Raw genomic sequence first — 15699 nt, 5'->3', positions numbered from 1 at the left:
CTTCTACGTTTCTTAATAGCTCCTTGACTAACAGAATCCATCATGCAGCTTGCACAAATATATAAATAAGTGTTATACTTATTAACTTACCTTGTGTAGGTATTGTTGGTCTCTAACCTCCTTCGACGAACCCGTCACTTTCGCGCCAAGACCCGAGACTTTTGCGCCCAACGGTCGTATTGTAGACAGTCGAGCGCGCGAGCTAAGTGAGAGCGACAAGGAGGGAGTAATATTCTCCCTCTCGCTCGGCACTGCCGAGCGCTGCCGACACACCGATAGACCGAGCGTCACTCTGTGTGCGTAGTGGAGGGGGGCGCATGCGCCAAAAACCGGGCCGGTATCACATCACTGCTGACCAGCACCAGCCGGGATGCGCCGCCGGCAAGGCTGCGCAGCCGCAAGGGCTTAAGCTGGCCACACACACTTTTTCGTAACAGTTAACAGTAGGATTTCGACCAATTGCGTCGCTCGATTTGGGAACGTACGGCCGTACGTTCCCGAATCAAGCAACGCAATTGGTCGAAATCCTACTGTTACTGTTACGAAAAAGTGTGTGTCCGGGGCCATAGCCACGCACACTAATGCCACGTGGCACGTACGGCCGTACGTTCCCAAATCGAGCAACGCAATTGGTCGAAATCCTACTGTTAACTGTTACGAAAAAGTGTGTGTGGCCAGCTTAAGCCCTTGCGGCTGCGCAGCCTTGCCGGCGGCGCATCCCGGCTGGTGCTGGTCAGTGCCGGTTGCTCAGTGCGGGCGTATTCTCGCGCAGTCACGCGCATCAGTCCTCACACTCTTGCGTGTTCTGGCCTTAATTGCGTAAGCGAACGGTGGTGAACGGCGGCGCACGCAACGCGCGACGTCTCCACGGTCATCGCCGTCGTCTCCGCGAGTGTGTAGTGTCTCATTTGGGTCATCGTCGGCCGTGTCGGGAGTGTACCCGGGGCCGCCCGTCACGCCGTTGGCGCGCACCAACGTCGTCGTCGTTGTCGTCGCCGACGCCCGCCCGCTGCCCCCCGCGATCCTCAATTTCGAACGACGGTCCGCGGGCTCGCGGCGCGACAGATATTCCACGAGGAGCGGAGAATCGTCCTCGCGAGGGAAGCCGGCGAAGAGATAGGCCGCGTCGTGATTCGCGCGTCCCCTCCGCCCCCTCCTGTGCGTGTGTGTGTCCCGAGTTCCCCGGGACACCTGGCGACCTCGAATTTTGGCGCGAGTGCACCGCCCGCGGCGACAACTTCGCGCCGATCGCGCGCCGATAGTTCGGAACGAAAATTCAGAAAATACATTAAATCCGTAAGTATATAACCTAACCTATAGGGTTTTTGCATATTGTGTGCTATAGAAATTTAAAAAAAAATGCTAACATTTTTCATTAACAGATTGTGTCTTCAAATACAATTGAAACGCTCCATGCTGCGGTACGTTTCTATTCTGATGAAAGGAGAAAAGTATTAATTGTGCCTATTAGTGACATTGAACATTTTGATTGTGAAAACTGTACCAACCAACCATATAATACATAAACACAGTAATGACGATGAACATAATTCCCCCTTATCACCAGGTGAAGTCTTATGTGTTGGAAGTAAGTATTCGCATTTATTTACTATTGATAAAATATGTTAAGTAATTATACAACTTAAAATTTGAACATTTCAGAAAGATATTTTTGATATACTTTAACAAAGCAAAAAAATTACTAACAATGTATTTTGATTAATTAGTAGTAAACATTTACTTTTTTAAGGTAAAGAAGATTTATTAAATAAAGAAGGACGCTACAAATTTTTGAAAATTCGTCGCAGTGATGCATTGCAACAGTTGCAAATGAAGCAAATAGAAATGGAACACCAAAACGAAAAACCAAGGTAAAAGTGTATAGTGCAAATTGGATGTATTAAAAATATTACATATGTTGTATTCTCACACGTAATATTTTACAGATTACAAAGAAATCGCACAATGGCAAAAAGATTTCCACGAAGTTATAAATATTATTTGCGGTCGTGCAGAGTTGAAGATGTAAGTCCCAGAATCATGAGAAGATTGAATTTTAAACCTAAAGTACGGCCAAATAGACTTGTAAGTATCTTATATTTTAAAGAATTTTTATTTCAAATAATTTATGCATGCAGTTTATGCAATATTTGGACTATACATTGTAAGACAAGTCACTTTTAATCATTTTTTTTTAAATATAAACTTACAATAAATATTTGATAATGAAAATTAATATAGGTTAGATAAATAATAATAATGTGATTGGATCTGTAAGTGTGTTTATGTATACACTATTCTTATATTTTTTAGACTTGTAAAGATAGTATCGAGGACGTTCAATACGTTGCTGAAAATATGGATATGGGTAACATTAACAAATCACATGAAGATACTGTTACAATGCAAGAGGCTATTATGGAAAACATGAATGAAATAGCGGATACTTCAATCGACGTTAATGAAGCGCAAAATGTTTGCACGGAAAGAGGTGCTGGAACAATAGAAGCTGAAGCATTCAAAATTTGCGAAAAATTAATAACAGAGGATACAAATAATATACAGCAGGACGCAATTGATTTCGATGACGTGTTAAACGTAGAAAATATAAAGGGGAATGATATAAACGTCGCCAGCGATCCTGAGAACAAGGTAATATTGCAGTTCCAAATAGTCGCCGATAAATACTCATAAAGTGTTTACTATCCTTCAGTTTTGTATTTTATTAAACTGATAATTGTTAGATTTATTTATTTTATGTTCATTTTGGACATATTAATTTTGCTTAATGCTACTAATACTTTTTGATAATATATACCAAGATAATAATGTTTTAAAATATTTATATAAGGATTAAGTACCGATGGTACTTAATTTAATATATATTACATTCATTTGTGCATGTTATTTTACATTATAATTTGTGAAATAATTTATTAACTTTTCCATTAAATATTGCAGATGATTTATACAGGAGATCAAGTTTCAGAATGGGATTCGGATTTATTGGTTATATTTAATGATTTAACAGACGACAAAAATGACCATCAACATGATATATGTCGAACACGCACTTTACAAGAGTTTATGTCACATGAAGAATTTCTGAGTGATATTGAAATACCTGTAAACAAATCACGAGGTGAAATATTTTTAATGATTATCGAATACAGTTTAAAATATAAATTATCATTAAATGAAATTATAAGTATGCTGCAACAGATCAATCTTATCTTTTCAAGATTAATATTACCCGATGCACGATGGATAGTCGATAATATTTTAAATCCGAAAGATAAAATAGAATTTCATGGAATTTGTCCCAACTGCTGTAAATATATTGGCAAAATAAATGATGTAGATTCTTGCGTAATTTGTGATGTATGTTCCGAAACCATTAATTTAGAAAATCCATCGTCATCAAATATTTTTGTAATGATTGATCCTACGGAAAATATTAAAATTCTATTGGAAGAAAACGCTGAATATTATGACAACGTTATTAAATTAAGGACATTCAATGGAAAAATAAGAAACATTTTTGATGGAAATATGTACAAGTCATTTATAAAAAAATTACCTGAAAGTGATAAACATAATTACGTCACAACCATATTTAATACCGACGGGGCACCGAGATTTGAGAGTTCGAATTACTCGATTTGGCCCATATATTTACAGCTAAATGAAATACCTATTCAAACAAAATTGAATAGGATAATCACCTGTGGTATATGGTTCGGACGAAATAAACCCGAAATGACCGCTTTTTTACATCCATTTACAGAAATGATGACTAAATTAGCAAATCAAGGCATAACATGTAGAATAAACAATGAAGAACGTTTGATTAAAGTATACTCTCTAATTTGTTGTGTGGATTCAGTTGCAAGGGCTCCCATGCAAGGAGTTACATTATTCAATGGGAAGTACGGTTGCAACTGGTGCTTACACCCAGGCGAGTGGTACGAAGGAAGTAATAGGTATCCTATTCTTGAACATACTGTAGAAGAGAGAAATATGAAGAATATGATAAAATTTATGATGGAAATTGCTGATAAAGAATGTGCCGATGTATATGGATTAAAGTCTATTTCTCCTCTCATAAACTTACCTTATTTTGATGTTTGTAAAGGATTCGTGCCAGATTATATGCACTGCTGTCTTGCTGGTGTTGGAAAGCAGATAACAAATAAATTTTTAGAATTGTTGCCAACATCAAAAATAGAAGAACTAAATAAAATTTTACTAAATGTAAAGGTTCCTCACCAACTAGGCCGATTAAGTAGATCCTTTGCCGATATCAGTGACTGGAAAGCTAAAGAGTGGGAGAACTTTATTTTATATTACAGTTTGCCTTTATTCCGATACGCTTTACCGCAACGCTTTGTGAAGTACTGGAGTTTATTTGTTGAAAGCTTGTACACGCTTTTGAAATGTGACATAAGTCTTGATGAACTTAATAAAGCAGATGAAGACTTACACAAGTTCGTATTTTTAACACAAGAATTATTTTCAAAGAAAGCTATGACGTTCAATATACATCAGCTTATTCACATTTCTGAAAGCGTATTAAATTGGGGGCCACTTTGGTCTCATTCAACTTTTCCATTCGAATCCGCGAATAAGGATATACTACAAGCTATCCATTGTGCAAAAGGTGTAAATCTACAGATTGTTCGCTATGTCCATATGCAACAAACTTTACACACTTTGCGTCATCGCATATATCCACATGCATCTCCGTTAGTGATAAATTATTGTGAACAGCTAACAGTGAAAAGAATTAAGAAAAGTTGTAAAGTATCATCCATAACTTACCTGGGAGGTGGAAAATTTATAGATGAAAATATTGCACAAAATTTTGGAATGTCTGCAAAATGTACATTAGCTTATCAGAGAGCTATTATAGATGGTTGTCTTGTGTCATCGAAACAAAACAATAAGCGCTCTGACAACAGCTTTGCAATATTAACTGATAATACCTTTATTCGCATACTTGATTTTTTAGTTGACAATGAAAATAATAAAGAAATCACACTCTGTAATATTGTTAATACTTCAAATAGAATCTGTAACTTTCTAAGTATGGTACGTAATATTGGAAATGAAACCATAGCTATACAAACTAAACAAATTGTACAAGTTTGTGTTTTTATTGAAATACTTGAAGAATGTTATATAGCAACGCTGCCTAATATTTATCATTATTAAGTTCTTTTTATATTTTCTTTTTCTTGTAAAAATTAAACCATTTTTAATAGTTTGAGGTCAAATATAGCCATTTTATCGCTGGAAACTAGCAATTATCTACCTATTTATACTACACTGGCTAGTTTCTACTTTAAAAATGGTTTTGTTTCCCATTAGGTATTATATTGTATTATATTATAAGAATTGTATTATATATTATGATTTAAATATAAATTGTAATTTTTATGTTTTTCCTTTAATAAAAAATTAACTTTTTAAAAAAATTTAAGTATTCTCTAATTTAATATAATTACACTTGGCAATGTTTTCATTAATTGAATAAAATAAAATTTTTTTTTATATAAAATGATTAATGAGATCACATAAGAGATCTCATATGAGGGTCATATATATATGAGGTCTCATAAAAGATATCATGTGAAGTTGAAATGAGATTTTGGTACGAAATGTCATGTGAGATCGCATACATGAAACTGTGCGCGAATTCATCAGAGCATTCATATGAGATTACATGCAGGATCACATATATGTTGTCATACGTATTCTCCCGCGATAATTTTTAGTAGGGATGACTGGTCAATCATGCAGAATAATCAAGCGTCTTCATTCAAGCAGTTAGGTATCACGCTGAGAGTTTTGTTTAGTTTTATTATATGCTGCGGCGGAGCCCCTCCCCCGCCTATTTATGTACTGTTTATACACGTGTACTATTATACACATGTGTATAAAGCGCGTCAACTAACCTATGTAGGTTAGTGACGCGCTTTAAAAGTATTTAAGTGTTTTTGCCTTTTTTCAAGCAACTTTGGAAAATTCCTCGTTTCTGCATATCCAATATATTTCTAACGCTGTGCCTCCATTTTTTCCCTTTTCCAATACTTAACTTGTCTAAATCGGATCCATTGTTTATATTGTTTAATATTGACAAAGATCTAGCCCAATACTTGCCCGGTTTAAAAGAAACAAATTTCTCTATTTGTTTATTTGTACTATTGTATTGAGTCGTACAATTGAATGATTCAGAATGATCACAAGACGAATTTATTGCATTTTTAGAACGCTCGGAATTATATGCTGATTGAACATTAGAAAAATCTTTATCAGTTGCGACACAACAAAATATTTCGTTGTTCGATTGTGTGGTTTCATTATTCAAACTATTGGAAATATTTGACATACTAAGATGCCATTTAGGATACTGTATTCTTCTTCCTATTCTGATCGAATAAGCCTAATTTCATCGATTTCTGTGCTGAGGTAGCTAAACTGAAGAATTACCTTTTATTATATTTATTTATTATTAATTAAATTATAATAGGGGAGACCGGGGCCTAACCGTCAGTTTTTTTTCGGTGCCGATTTTTAACAAGAAAATAAATAATTTTAGTTAAATGTGGTATACCACTGTAAAGAGTGAACCTTTAGCTACAAAATTTATATAGGAAATTTTTATCTACGTCGCTTTGTTTAACCGGTATAGAGCAAAAACGACAACGGTGGAAAAATTGAAATCTCAAAAATGCCGGGGTTTAACCGTCACACTGCATTTTCAATACATATACGTACATCTAATCCTGAAAAATGATATGATACATCTTAATAATTGTTTTTTAAGAGAAAAATATAAAAATTTATTTAAAATTTTTATGCGAAACATTATTAAAAAATAGTTACGAGGGTTCCTCTTTCCGCAGAAGTCACTCGCCCGACTTGTTTCACTCCTCGACGTCCGATGACTCTATTCGGTGTCTGAACGGTTGTAATTCCCGTCTCATCCATATTCCATATGCAGTGAGCCTGGAAATGCCCGGAAATGCATTGGAAATGCACCCGGATTGCTTACTGACGGATTAACCCCAAACACAAGTTTCAGGTTTGATCGCCCACGAAATATTAGACATCAACGATAATGAAAAAACTACACTGGATTCGTGTTCAGCATGCATTACTCTTTATAATCACGTACCTCGAGATTTGGAGAGCAAATATTATTGCAGATATTACAAAATTTCCACGCGCAGAAAATGTTACTTTCACCTTCCGAAAACACGTTTGCCCTCGTAAAAATCATAACACGGCAGGTAACCTGCCGAAACTCCGTTGGTCACATGGGTACCATAAGCAGCGTTTACAATGTTAATAGCGAGTTCGCACAATATACAGGTTCCGAGATATTTGATTTGACGGTTCAACCCCGGCGACGGTTAGACCCCGGTCTCCCCTATTTAAAATTGCACAATATATTTTTTATTCAATATAATTATATTAAATAATTGTACAATTATTATAAAATAAAAATTATTAATAATAGACATTTAACTTTACAATTTTCTTTACATTTTTTCTTTTTTACAATTTATTCATCTTATTCTTCTTTTTATTCTCGTCATGATTTTCATCCTTTCTACGCTTTAATTTATTATTAGCCTCCACAACCACATTACAATTTTCTTGTTTATCATCCTTTTTACTATTTTTAATAACTCCACGACATCACAGTTACGCCCTTCATTTTCCTCTTGCATTCTTTCAAATTCTAATACCGCATTTATTAATCATTCATCAAACCCGTCTTCTAACACTAAAATTTTGTAATTATAATACTAATCATAAATTAAATCAAAAAATTTATTTATAAATCTAATAATTAAGTAATGTTTTTAATTACTATTTCTAACTTCTTCCATTTCATCCATTCTGTCCATTTCGTTCTTGTATATATTTATAACGTTCTACTCCTGTTGACTGATTTTCAAATTGACATATAATCGCTCACGACAGACACGAATTGAAGTAACTGTTGACATATAATATGTGAAACCAGCAACTTATCCTACATAAAAAAATAAATTGTTATCAAAAAATAATACACATCGTGGCAATTAAACCCATCCTCGAAAAATTAATGAATCGGTTTTAACTAAATCGATAAATCGGTAGATTAATGTAAAAGCATTCCCCGGAAAATTCTACCCTTGTTTCATATATAATTCTTTAAGATTCGGTCAATTATTTCCCGAAAAATTAGAAAAATTAGAAAAATCGGTTTCCAGAAAATCGGTAACAAAAAACTATACACATGATGGCACTCCCCGGAAAGTTCTACCCCTATTTTATATATACCACTTTAAAATTTGGTCCACTAACGAATAAGTAGTTAAACAAACATACATACACACCAATCCACAAAAATGCTATATAAATTGAAAAATATCACTTTTTTATCGACTGAAGTTCAATTCCGTCGTATACAATTCTTTGAAATTCACTCAATTATTTGCTTAAAAATTGGAAAAATTTTGTAACCGATTTCCAAAAAGATCGGTAACGAAAAATTATACACTTTATGGCACTCCCCAGGAAATTCTACCCCTGTTTTATATACAATTCTTTAAAATTCGGTCAATTATTTCCCGAAAAATTGGAAAAATTTCGAATACCGGTTCCCAAAAATATCGGTAACGAAAAACTATACACTCTATAGCACTCCCCGGAAAATTCTACTCCTATTTTATATACTTTTGATAAAAATTCAGTCGAATAGTTTAAGAGTGTATAAAGAACAGACATACATACATTCTATTTTATATAGAAATTATATAATAGAGATTATATATATATATATATGCAGAAAAAATAATAAAAAGAATTAAAAAATAATTGAAAGGATAATTTTGATATTGCCTTTTTTATTTAAAAAGTAAAGTTTTATGAAATGAGGAAAAGTTAGTCATATATATAATAATATAAAAATTTAATAATCATACATATATACAATATTATTTATAGGGTAAATCATTTAACTTGATCGCTCCAAATTACTGTAAACTGTTTGTTTTATGAAAAATTATTTCAAACAAAAGTTGCATGCTATTAAACAGACATTAAGCCATCTAGGGGAGACCGGGGCACCATGAGTCACAAAAATTCAAACTCTGAAAAGTACCCTTAAATATAAGATTTTTTGTCTCATTTTTTTTAATAGTTAAAGCACAATGTATATTTTAAAGTTTATTTAGCATATTTGATAAATATTGATTAGTTTTTGAGAAAAAAATTAAAACACATTTTTTGAGAAATGACCCAAGGTGCCCCATACCCGGGGCACCATGAGTCTGTCACTGGGGCACTATGGGTCACACACGAAAACTAGATTTATTCATTCAAGAAGTAACGAAATGTTACAAAAGTTAAAAATATATTTTATTTTATACATTTTTTATCACACTGTTTAGGATTTTACAGGACAGACAAGATATCCGAACTACCCACTATTGAAATATTATTTTCTGGAAGAAAAATTTATTTCTGACATGTTTTCTTTGTTCAAAAATAACATTTTACAAACAAAAGACATAAATGTTCATTTTTTTACAAACAAAACAAATGTTCATACTCTTTTACAAACAAAAAACATAAACGTTTATACTCTTTTCTTTATCTAATTCATTAATAACTCTCTTTATTAATAACTGTAAGGATGTCTTTTTACTTTTTTGGTTTTTTCTTTCGTGTCTTATTTTCCTTTTCTTCTTGTTTTTTCTTTTTTTCTACTAAACTTTTTTTCTCCGGAGAATCAGTCAAAATTTTGCTGCTACCCTGCTGTCTACGTTTTCTAGTTCCATACTCTGATGTATTGCCTTTGGATAACCTCTAATTTCTGCGGGACTTTTAAACTGGCTTGGGACCTCATCAGCTACTTCTTTTTCCTGTACCGTTGACTGTAAATCTTTATCTATCAATATCCTCGATGGCGTGCATAAGTTAATGTGTGACCCATGGTGCCCCGAATGCACTTAATATAGAAAACGGTAAAACGTAATTAAAAAAATTAATGATACATGATTATCTATAGTGTTATAAAATCACAAAAGAAAGCTAGAAAGTTGTACCTGAGTTTCAGTACATGTATATAATTCTACTACAAAACCAATATTAAAACTTTTTTAATCAGTTAAAAGGTTACTTATACGTATCACGAAAATCATTTATGTCACGTGCGTCTCGAGACAACGGACTTTGGCCTAGTTTACACCAATCACTTGATACGCGTATTAAATAGTAAATAACTAGTAAATTAGTTTGATTATTGGCTAATTAGCTCAAATATACTATTTGATACGCGTATCAAGAGATCGGTGTAAACTAGGCCTTTGATCACTACCACCGATAGATACGAAGTATGGGCAATGAAGTAAAGCCCCTTGCACAATGCCAGGCAACAGGCAATAGGAACAGGAAATAACCAAAAAATCGTTAATTACAACCTAAAAAATTCGAATACTATGATTGGTTGGCAACAGGCAATAGGCACAGAATTTCCAACGTGATGGAAACTCTGTGTCTATTGCCTGTGTCACTGTTTATTCTGCATTTATACATGATTTCTGATTTCTATTCCGTTCCTATTGCCTGTTGCCTGGCATTGTGCAAGGGGCTTAACTGTCACATGATACTAGTTATACCAACCTAAACATTCTAGATTAACCTAAACAGTCAATGGCCTAGTTTACACCGATCTCTTGATACGCGTATCAAATAGTATATTTGAACTGATCAGCCAATAATTAAACTAATTTACTAGTTATTTACTATTTAATACGCGTATCAAGTGATCGATGTAAACTAGGCCAATGACCCATGGTACCCCGTGGCTCATGGTGCCCCGGTCTCCCCTATATTTGCATTACATACACAGAGAGAAAGATTTCTTTAGGTTTATGTTTCTTTTTTAAATTTGATTCTTAATCGTCTTTTAACTTCCCTAAGAGCAAAAAGTCGACTTTAAGTCGACTTGAAGTCGACTTCTACCGAAACTGACTTGGCAGAGAAGTCGACTTTTTTAAGGACGAAAGTCGACTTGAAGTCGACTTGAAGTCGGCGAATGTCGCAAAAACCACCGAATTAAAGTCGACTTCCCGTCATGATGAAAAGTCGACTTCCCGTCATGACGAAAAGTCGACTTCCCGCCAACTTTTAAAGTCGATAAAATAAGCCGCCGCGTACGTCTGGAGGTCGGTTGTGTACCTTGAAACGAGGTGAAAATGACAAAAGTTAACAGATTTTATTAGATTTTGATAAATAAAATCGTAGATACGCTAATGAATTTTTTCACTTTTGTAATTTTTACCTCATTATTTCAAGATACACAATCGACCCCTTGCTGGAGGGCTAAAACTGATGCATTTCGATTTTTTTCATATATAAAATAATTTAATTATCTAAAAAACTGTATAATTACAATCCTAATGTTTTATTCTTAATTACAAAGGCGGCCATATCTGTGCCACTTCTGCGTGCGCGGATTCCGGCAGCCACTTCTGGTAAGCTGACAACAGAACTAAAATTATAAATATATAACATCCACAGACTTTTATACTAGACCACTAACATCTATGGACGCACTGCCGAAAAGCTGATGCGAGTGCGAGGTGCAAGTGTTAGTGAAGGGTGCGGCCATATTGAATTAACAATAAGTCACTATCGGATGTTCAGTTGCTCATGATGTGCGTTTATCTGCATTCGTTATTACAGTACATAACGAAGCAGGCGAATGTTTTTGTGTTAAATATTGGTACATGTTATCAATAAGTTTGTAAGTCATGTCTTCGACGAGTAGCGTACTTGGATGCCGAAATCGAACCACTACTCCTGTAGTATTAAACCCTTTCTTTTGGACTATCTGTATATGCCAGACTATTGTATAGAAATCTTGTATAAAACCACTTGTATAGAATCTGTAGTACCTATAGCATATCTTGACTAAAATCAACATGGCGGCAAGCATCACGGCCGAGATGCCTGTCAGCGGTCTAGTATTGTATAGAAGTCTATGATAATATCTAAATATTATTTTATAAATTAAAATCTCACATTTTTTATCCGAACCCCAGATTTCTAGCAGTTTGTCTTTGGACACGACTCCCTGCGACTGCAGCGTTTGTACTACTATTGCTTGAGTGCGTGGTATCAACCTGAAAAAATCGTATTGAATTGATGTAATCTATTCGATGAATCAACGTGAAATCGAAAGGAGATAGAATAAAGGCTCAGTCACAATGAGTGGAATAAGGAATAAGATAAAGGAATAAGGAATAAGGCATGTTGCATCTCACTTTAATGTACGTGTACTGAAGTGAGATGCGACATTCCCTTATTCCTTATTCCTTTATCTTATTCCTTATTTTTGTCATTGTGTCTGAGCCTTAACGATTTACCTGGCCCATGACTTGGTGATGCTCCCAGGTGTCGTCAGCAGCGACGGGACAAATCGTTTCAGCTTAGGGCACACTTGACCCTCCAAGAAGAAATACGCGAACCACTTGACACCGTCCACGGATGCTCTATATCCATCGATGGTAGTGCCCATCCGGCCTTTCCGAATGTACCAGACACGCGGCAAATAATCTTCCCGGTTCCTTGATTATATCTATAAATGAGAATAATATTCGATTATAATAAAGATTAATATCTTTATAAATAAGTAGGAAAAACATTATAAAGCAACAATTGTGATAAAAATACCTTGGCGGTGGATCAACCAATGGTTCACTAAGATGCATAGCATGGGAGCGAATTTCGGCAATCATTCGGGTTCTATCGCCGTGACACCTCGCATGTACATCTTATTCGTTTCGTACACCTCTTTATAAACTACCTATTCCGGACTGATTTTCCGTAGAACACACAAAGAATGCATGAACACAAGTTCCTCCATTTCTGGTGTTCTGAAAGATGGTTCAGAATGGAGAGGTCGCATTCAATAGGTCTTAATTATCGATGATAATTAATAACACACCATACCTAACCTGTAAGCATGTTTCCACTTGGCCTTATCCTGATCCTCTTTTAGATCCGCCATACCTGCAAGAACTATCTGGCGCAGCAATTTCGCTTCCATGTCGGTTGGTAACGGCATTCTGTAACAATTTTTGTTGTAGATAACCATCTCAAACATATTGCAACGTACATACAGTCAAATTCCAGTATTCTGATCTAATCGAGGAAGTCAACGGGAAGACAATGATGACGAGGACTGTGAATGACGACGACGACGACGTTTCGTGGCGGTGGTTGATAGCGCGGCGCTTTACGACGTCTTATCGTGTCCTGTCTCGCGGCACGTATTCCTCGCACTCGCGTAAGCTCTGCTGCTCCAGCCTCCTCGAGATTCGCCGCCATATTGATGATGCAAGACGCGCCGCTTGACTGTTTTCCGTCTTTTTATAAGTCGACTATTTAGAAGTCGACTTTTAGTCGACTTTCCGCCATTTTTATAAGTCGACTATTTAGAAGTCGACTTTTAGTCGACTTTCCGCCATTTTTAGAAGTCGACTAGAAGTCGACTTATAAAAGTCGACTTGCCGTCGACTTTCCGTCAACTGTGCTCTTAGGGATTTGATTTGGTTTAAAATTTGGTTTAAAAAGTACAATTTTTGGAGTAGATTTTTTTCAAAACGGGACGGTGAAAAATTCCCAAAAAATTCACATAATTCTATTTTGCATTCCAGAACAACATATTAAAACATGAAACTGGCTGTATTTTTAACATAGGTTCTTATGGGTAATGACATATTGCATACCTTCAGAATGAAATAAGTGCAAGAAAAAATGCAAATAATAAGGAAAAAAAATATGCATATGTAACTTAATAATTTACAAATAAATGAGCGAAAGAAAGGGGAAGGTTACCGCACATTTCGTAGAAAAATTAATTATTAAAGCATACATTGCTTGATTTTTCGTCTGCTAGACTGCCACGGTCGTGAACGACGTGAACAGCAACACGCACTATACACGCGGCGACCAATCAGAGCAATCCCCTTCACTCCCACTACTTCAAACGCTAGTGCGCTGTTACCAGAACCCCCGCGTCCCACTACTCCCCCCGATGAAGCCATCGAACCTCCTTAAGTAGAAGTGGTATTAAACAAGATAAGTTAGTCGATCATCTGTGTGAATATTTGTGGCGATATACAACTAATTTTGTAAAGCAAAAACTTTAATGCTTCGTAACTTTTGAACGGATCGTGACCGCCACTTTTTTCAAGGTCAAGGTTATTGGCGAGTGGGGTCTTAATATGCATAATTACCGCATCAACGATTGTTGGCAACATGACAGCAAACTCACAGCGGCTATATGAATACCGACCATAGAGTTGTTATATTACGTTCGAATATTTCCGCCGTTGGCTGCCGAGCCATATATAGTTAATACAGGCTGTGTTCCGATATTCACTGCCAGTACTGCAAATCTATAGTTTATGTCACGCACATTATAGATTTTAGGTACTGACAGTGAATTTCGGAACACAGCCACAATAGGCAGCTGATAGTGGCTGCGTCCTCACTTGTGAAATAATTAATTTGTTAATTTTTCAATAAAAATGCAATAAATTATTAAAGTAATAATGGAGCAATAAAGAGCAATCAAGGAGCAATCATTTTATGCTGGATTTAGTTGCACAAAGTTATTAGAAATATGTTTTTAAGTGATAATAATAAATTTTACGTTTTTTGTAAATATTTAAAAAATATATTAATTTTAAAAGGGGAGCAATTCTTGATTCTGAAGGAGCAATTAAGGAGCAATCGTTTGTAGCAATCGTTTGCAATCGAGTATAGTATAATAAATAATAAAATATATTTTGACACTTTATCCAAATGATTCTGGAGCTTTTTCTAAAATTCTGCCAATAATTTCCAAACAATTGGAAAAGATAATTATAAATAATTTTTAATTATAGTTTGCCAACTGTACGTTGGTCCTTTAGGGGCTACGCACAATGAATGGAATAACGAACAGGAAACAGAATAGAGAACAGTTTAATATTTAACATATGCATTGTGCACATGGCAGAATATAGAATAAAATTTCATCACTGTTCCTTAGCGCTATTCCTTCGTCTATTCTGTGATAATAAAGTACATAGGATATATTAATAAATTTCATATATTAATATTGAACTGTTCCCTATTCCCTGTTCTCTATTCCTTTCATTGTGCGCGCGCAGCCCCTATATATAGGCTGCATTCCGATATTCACTGTCAGTATTATAGTGAACGTCTATATTTTACGTCACGTATACTATAGATTTTCAGTACTGAAAGTTGCTGACAGTGAATATCGGAATGCAGCCATAGTGTTTATATATACATATATTCAAAATACGATAAAAATAAATAGACAACTAAACTAAAGCAAACTAAAGTCTCGTGTTTTTAAAATCTTATTAATGTGTATTCTATAATTTAAAGTCTTAATCACGAGGCATAAAATGCAGGAGTCCTTTCCAAAGTTTGTCGCATGTATACATACCATCTTTCGTTTAACTTTATCCAATCGATTCGGCTCAGACTCGGACTACTCGGAGTAGTCTGAGTCGATTTTCTTTTCAACGGGAAACATCAATCGGACTGATAACTTTGAACTCACAAGTTATAAACGAATCACGCGTGTTTCGCGCTGCTATCGAATCGCTCAGC

General features: G+C 35.1%; 2 protein-coding genes and 1 long non-coding RNA gene across 11 annotated transcripts; 1 reads left to right on the top strand and 2 right to left on the bottom strand.

Moving 5' to 3' along the window:
* Window positions 1–507: 507 nt before the first annotated feature.
* On the top strand, window positions 508–5477 carry LOC139785632 (uncharacterized). 4 transcript variants are annotated; one of them, XM_071724805.1, is made up of 7 exons: window positions 657–1296; window positions 1383–1588; window positions 1751–1871; window positions 1947–2085; window positions 2314–2652; window positions 2962–3142; window positions 3243–3373. In XM_071724805.1, exons 3-7 carry the CDS (start codon window positions 1831–1833, stop codon window positions 3245–3247), a joined length of 705 nt encoding a protein of 234 aa, XP_071580906.1. In that variant the 5' UTR covers window positions 657–1296; window positions 1383–1588; window positions 1751–1830; the 3' UTR covers window positions 3248–3373. The 4 variants fall into 4 exon arrangements, with proteins under 4 accessions (XP_071580903.1, XP_071580906.1, XP_071580904.1 ...); XM_071724803.1 differs by lacking the exon at window positions 3243–3373 and adding an exon at window positions 3788–5477 and having other exon boundaries at window positions 659–1296; XM_071724804.1 differs by lacking the exon at window positions 3243–3373 and adding an exon at window positions 3887–5477 and having other exon boundaries at window positions 662–1296.
* A 3472-nt stretch (window positions 5478–8949) lies between these two features.
* LOC139785638 (uncharacterized) lies at window positions 8950–11098 on the bottom strand. Its single transcript, XR_011722021.1, has 2 exons — window positions 10107–11098; window positions 8950–10009 (listed from the first exon to the last, which is right to left on the bottom strand). It is a non-coding gene; the product is annotated as an uncharacterized lncRNA (long non-coding RNA).
* A 218-nt stretch (window positions 11099–11316) lies between these two features.
* On the bottom strand, window positions 11317–15660 carry LOC139785637 (probable ATP-dependent RNA helicase DHX37). Of its 6 annotated transcripts, none has more exons than XR_011722020.1 (8): window positions 15533–15660; window positions 14307–14563; window positions 13184–14122; window positions 13018–13133; window positions 12739–12941; window positions 12432–12643; window positions 12088–12188; window positions 11317–11554 (listed from the first exon to the last, which is right to left on the bottom strand). XR_011722020.1 is itself a non-coding variant. In XM_071724815.1 (6 exons), exons 4-6 carry the CDS (start codon window positions 12581–12583, stop codon window positions 11478–11480), a joined length of 318 nt encoding a protein of 105 aa, XP_071580916.1. In that variant the 5' UTR covers window positions 12584–12643; window positions 12739–12941; window positions 13018–13133; window positions 13188–13577; the 3' UTR covers window positions 11317–11477. The 6 variants fall into 6 exon arrangements, 2 of the variants coding, with proteins under 2 accessions (XP_071580916.1, XP_071580915.1); XR_011722018.1 differs by having other exon boundaries at window positions 13013–13133; window positions 13188–14122; XR_011722019.1 differs by having other exon boundaries at window positions 13023–13133; window positions 13188–14122.
* Window positions 15661–15699: the final 39 nt, after the last annotated feature.

The sequence above is a fragment of the Temnothorax nylanderi genome, unplaced genomic scaffold (assembly GCF_030848795.1).
Source record: "Temnothorax nylanderi isolate EJ_2023f unplaced genomic scaffold, tnyl_v1.0 TNYL_tig0851_pilon, whole genome shotgun sequence".
In the NCBI taxonomy this organism is placed as follows: domain Eukaryota; kingdom Metazoa; phylum Arthropoda; class Insecta; order Hymenoptera; family Formicidae; genus Temnothorax; species Temnothorax nylanderi.
The sequence above is the reverse complement of the archived record's forward strand: the minus strand, read 5'-3'. Positions and strand labels throughout refer to the sequence as shown.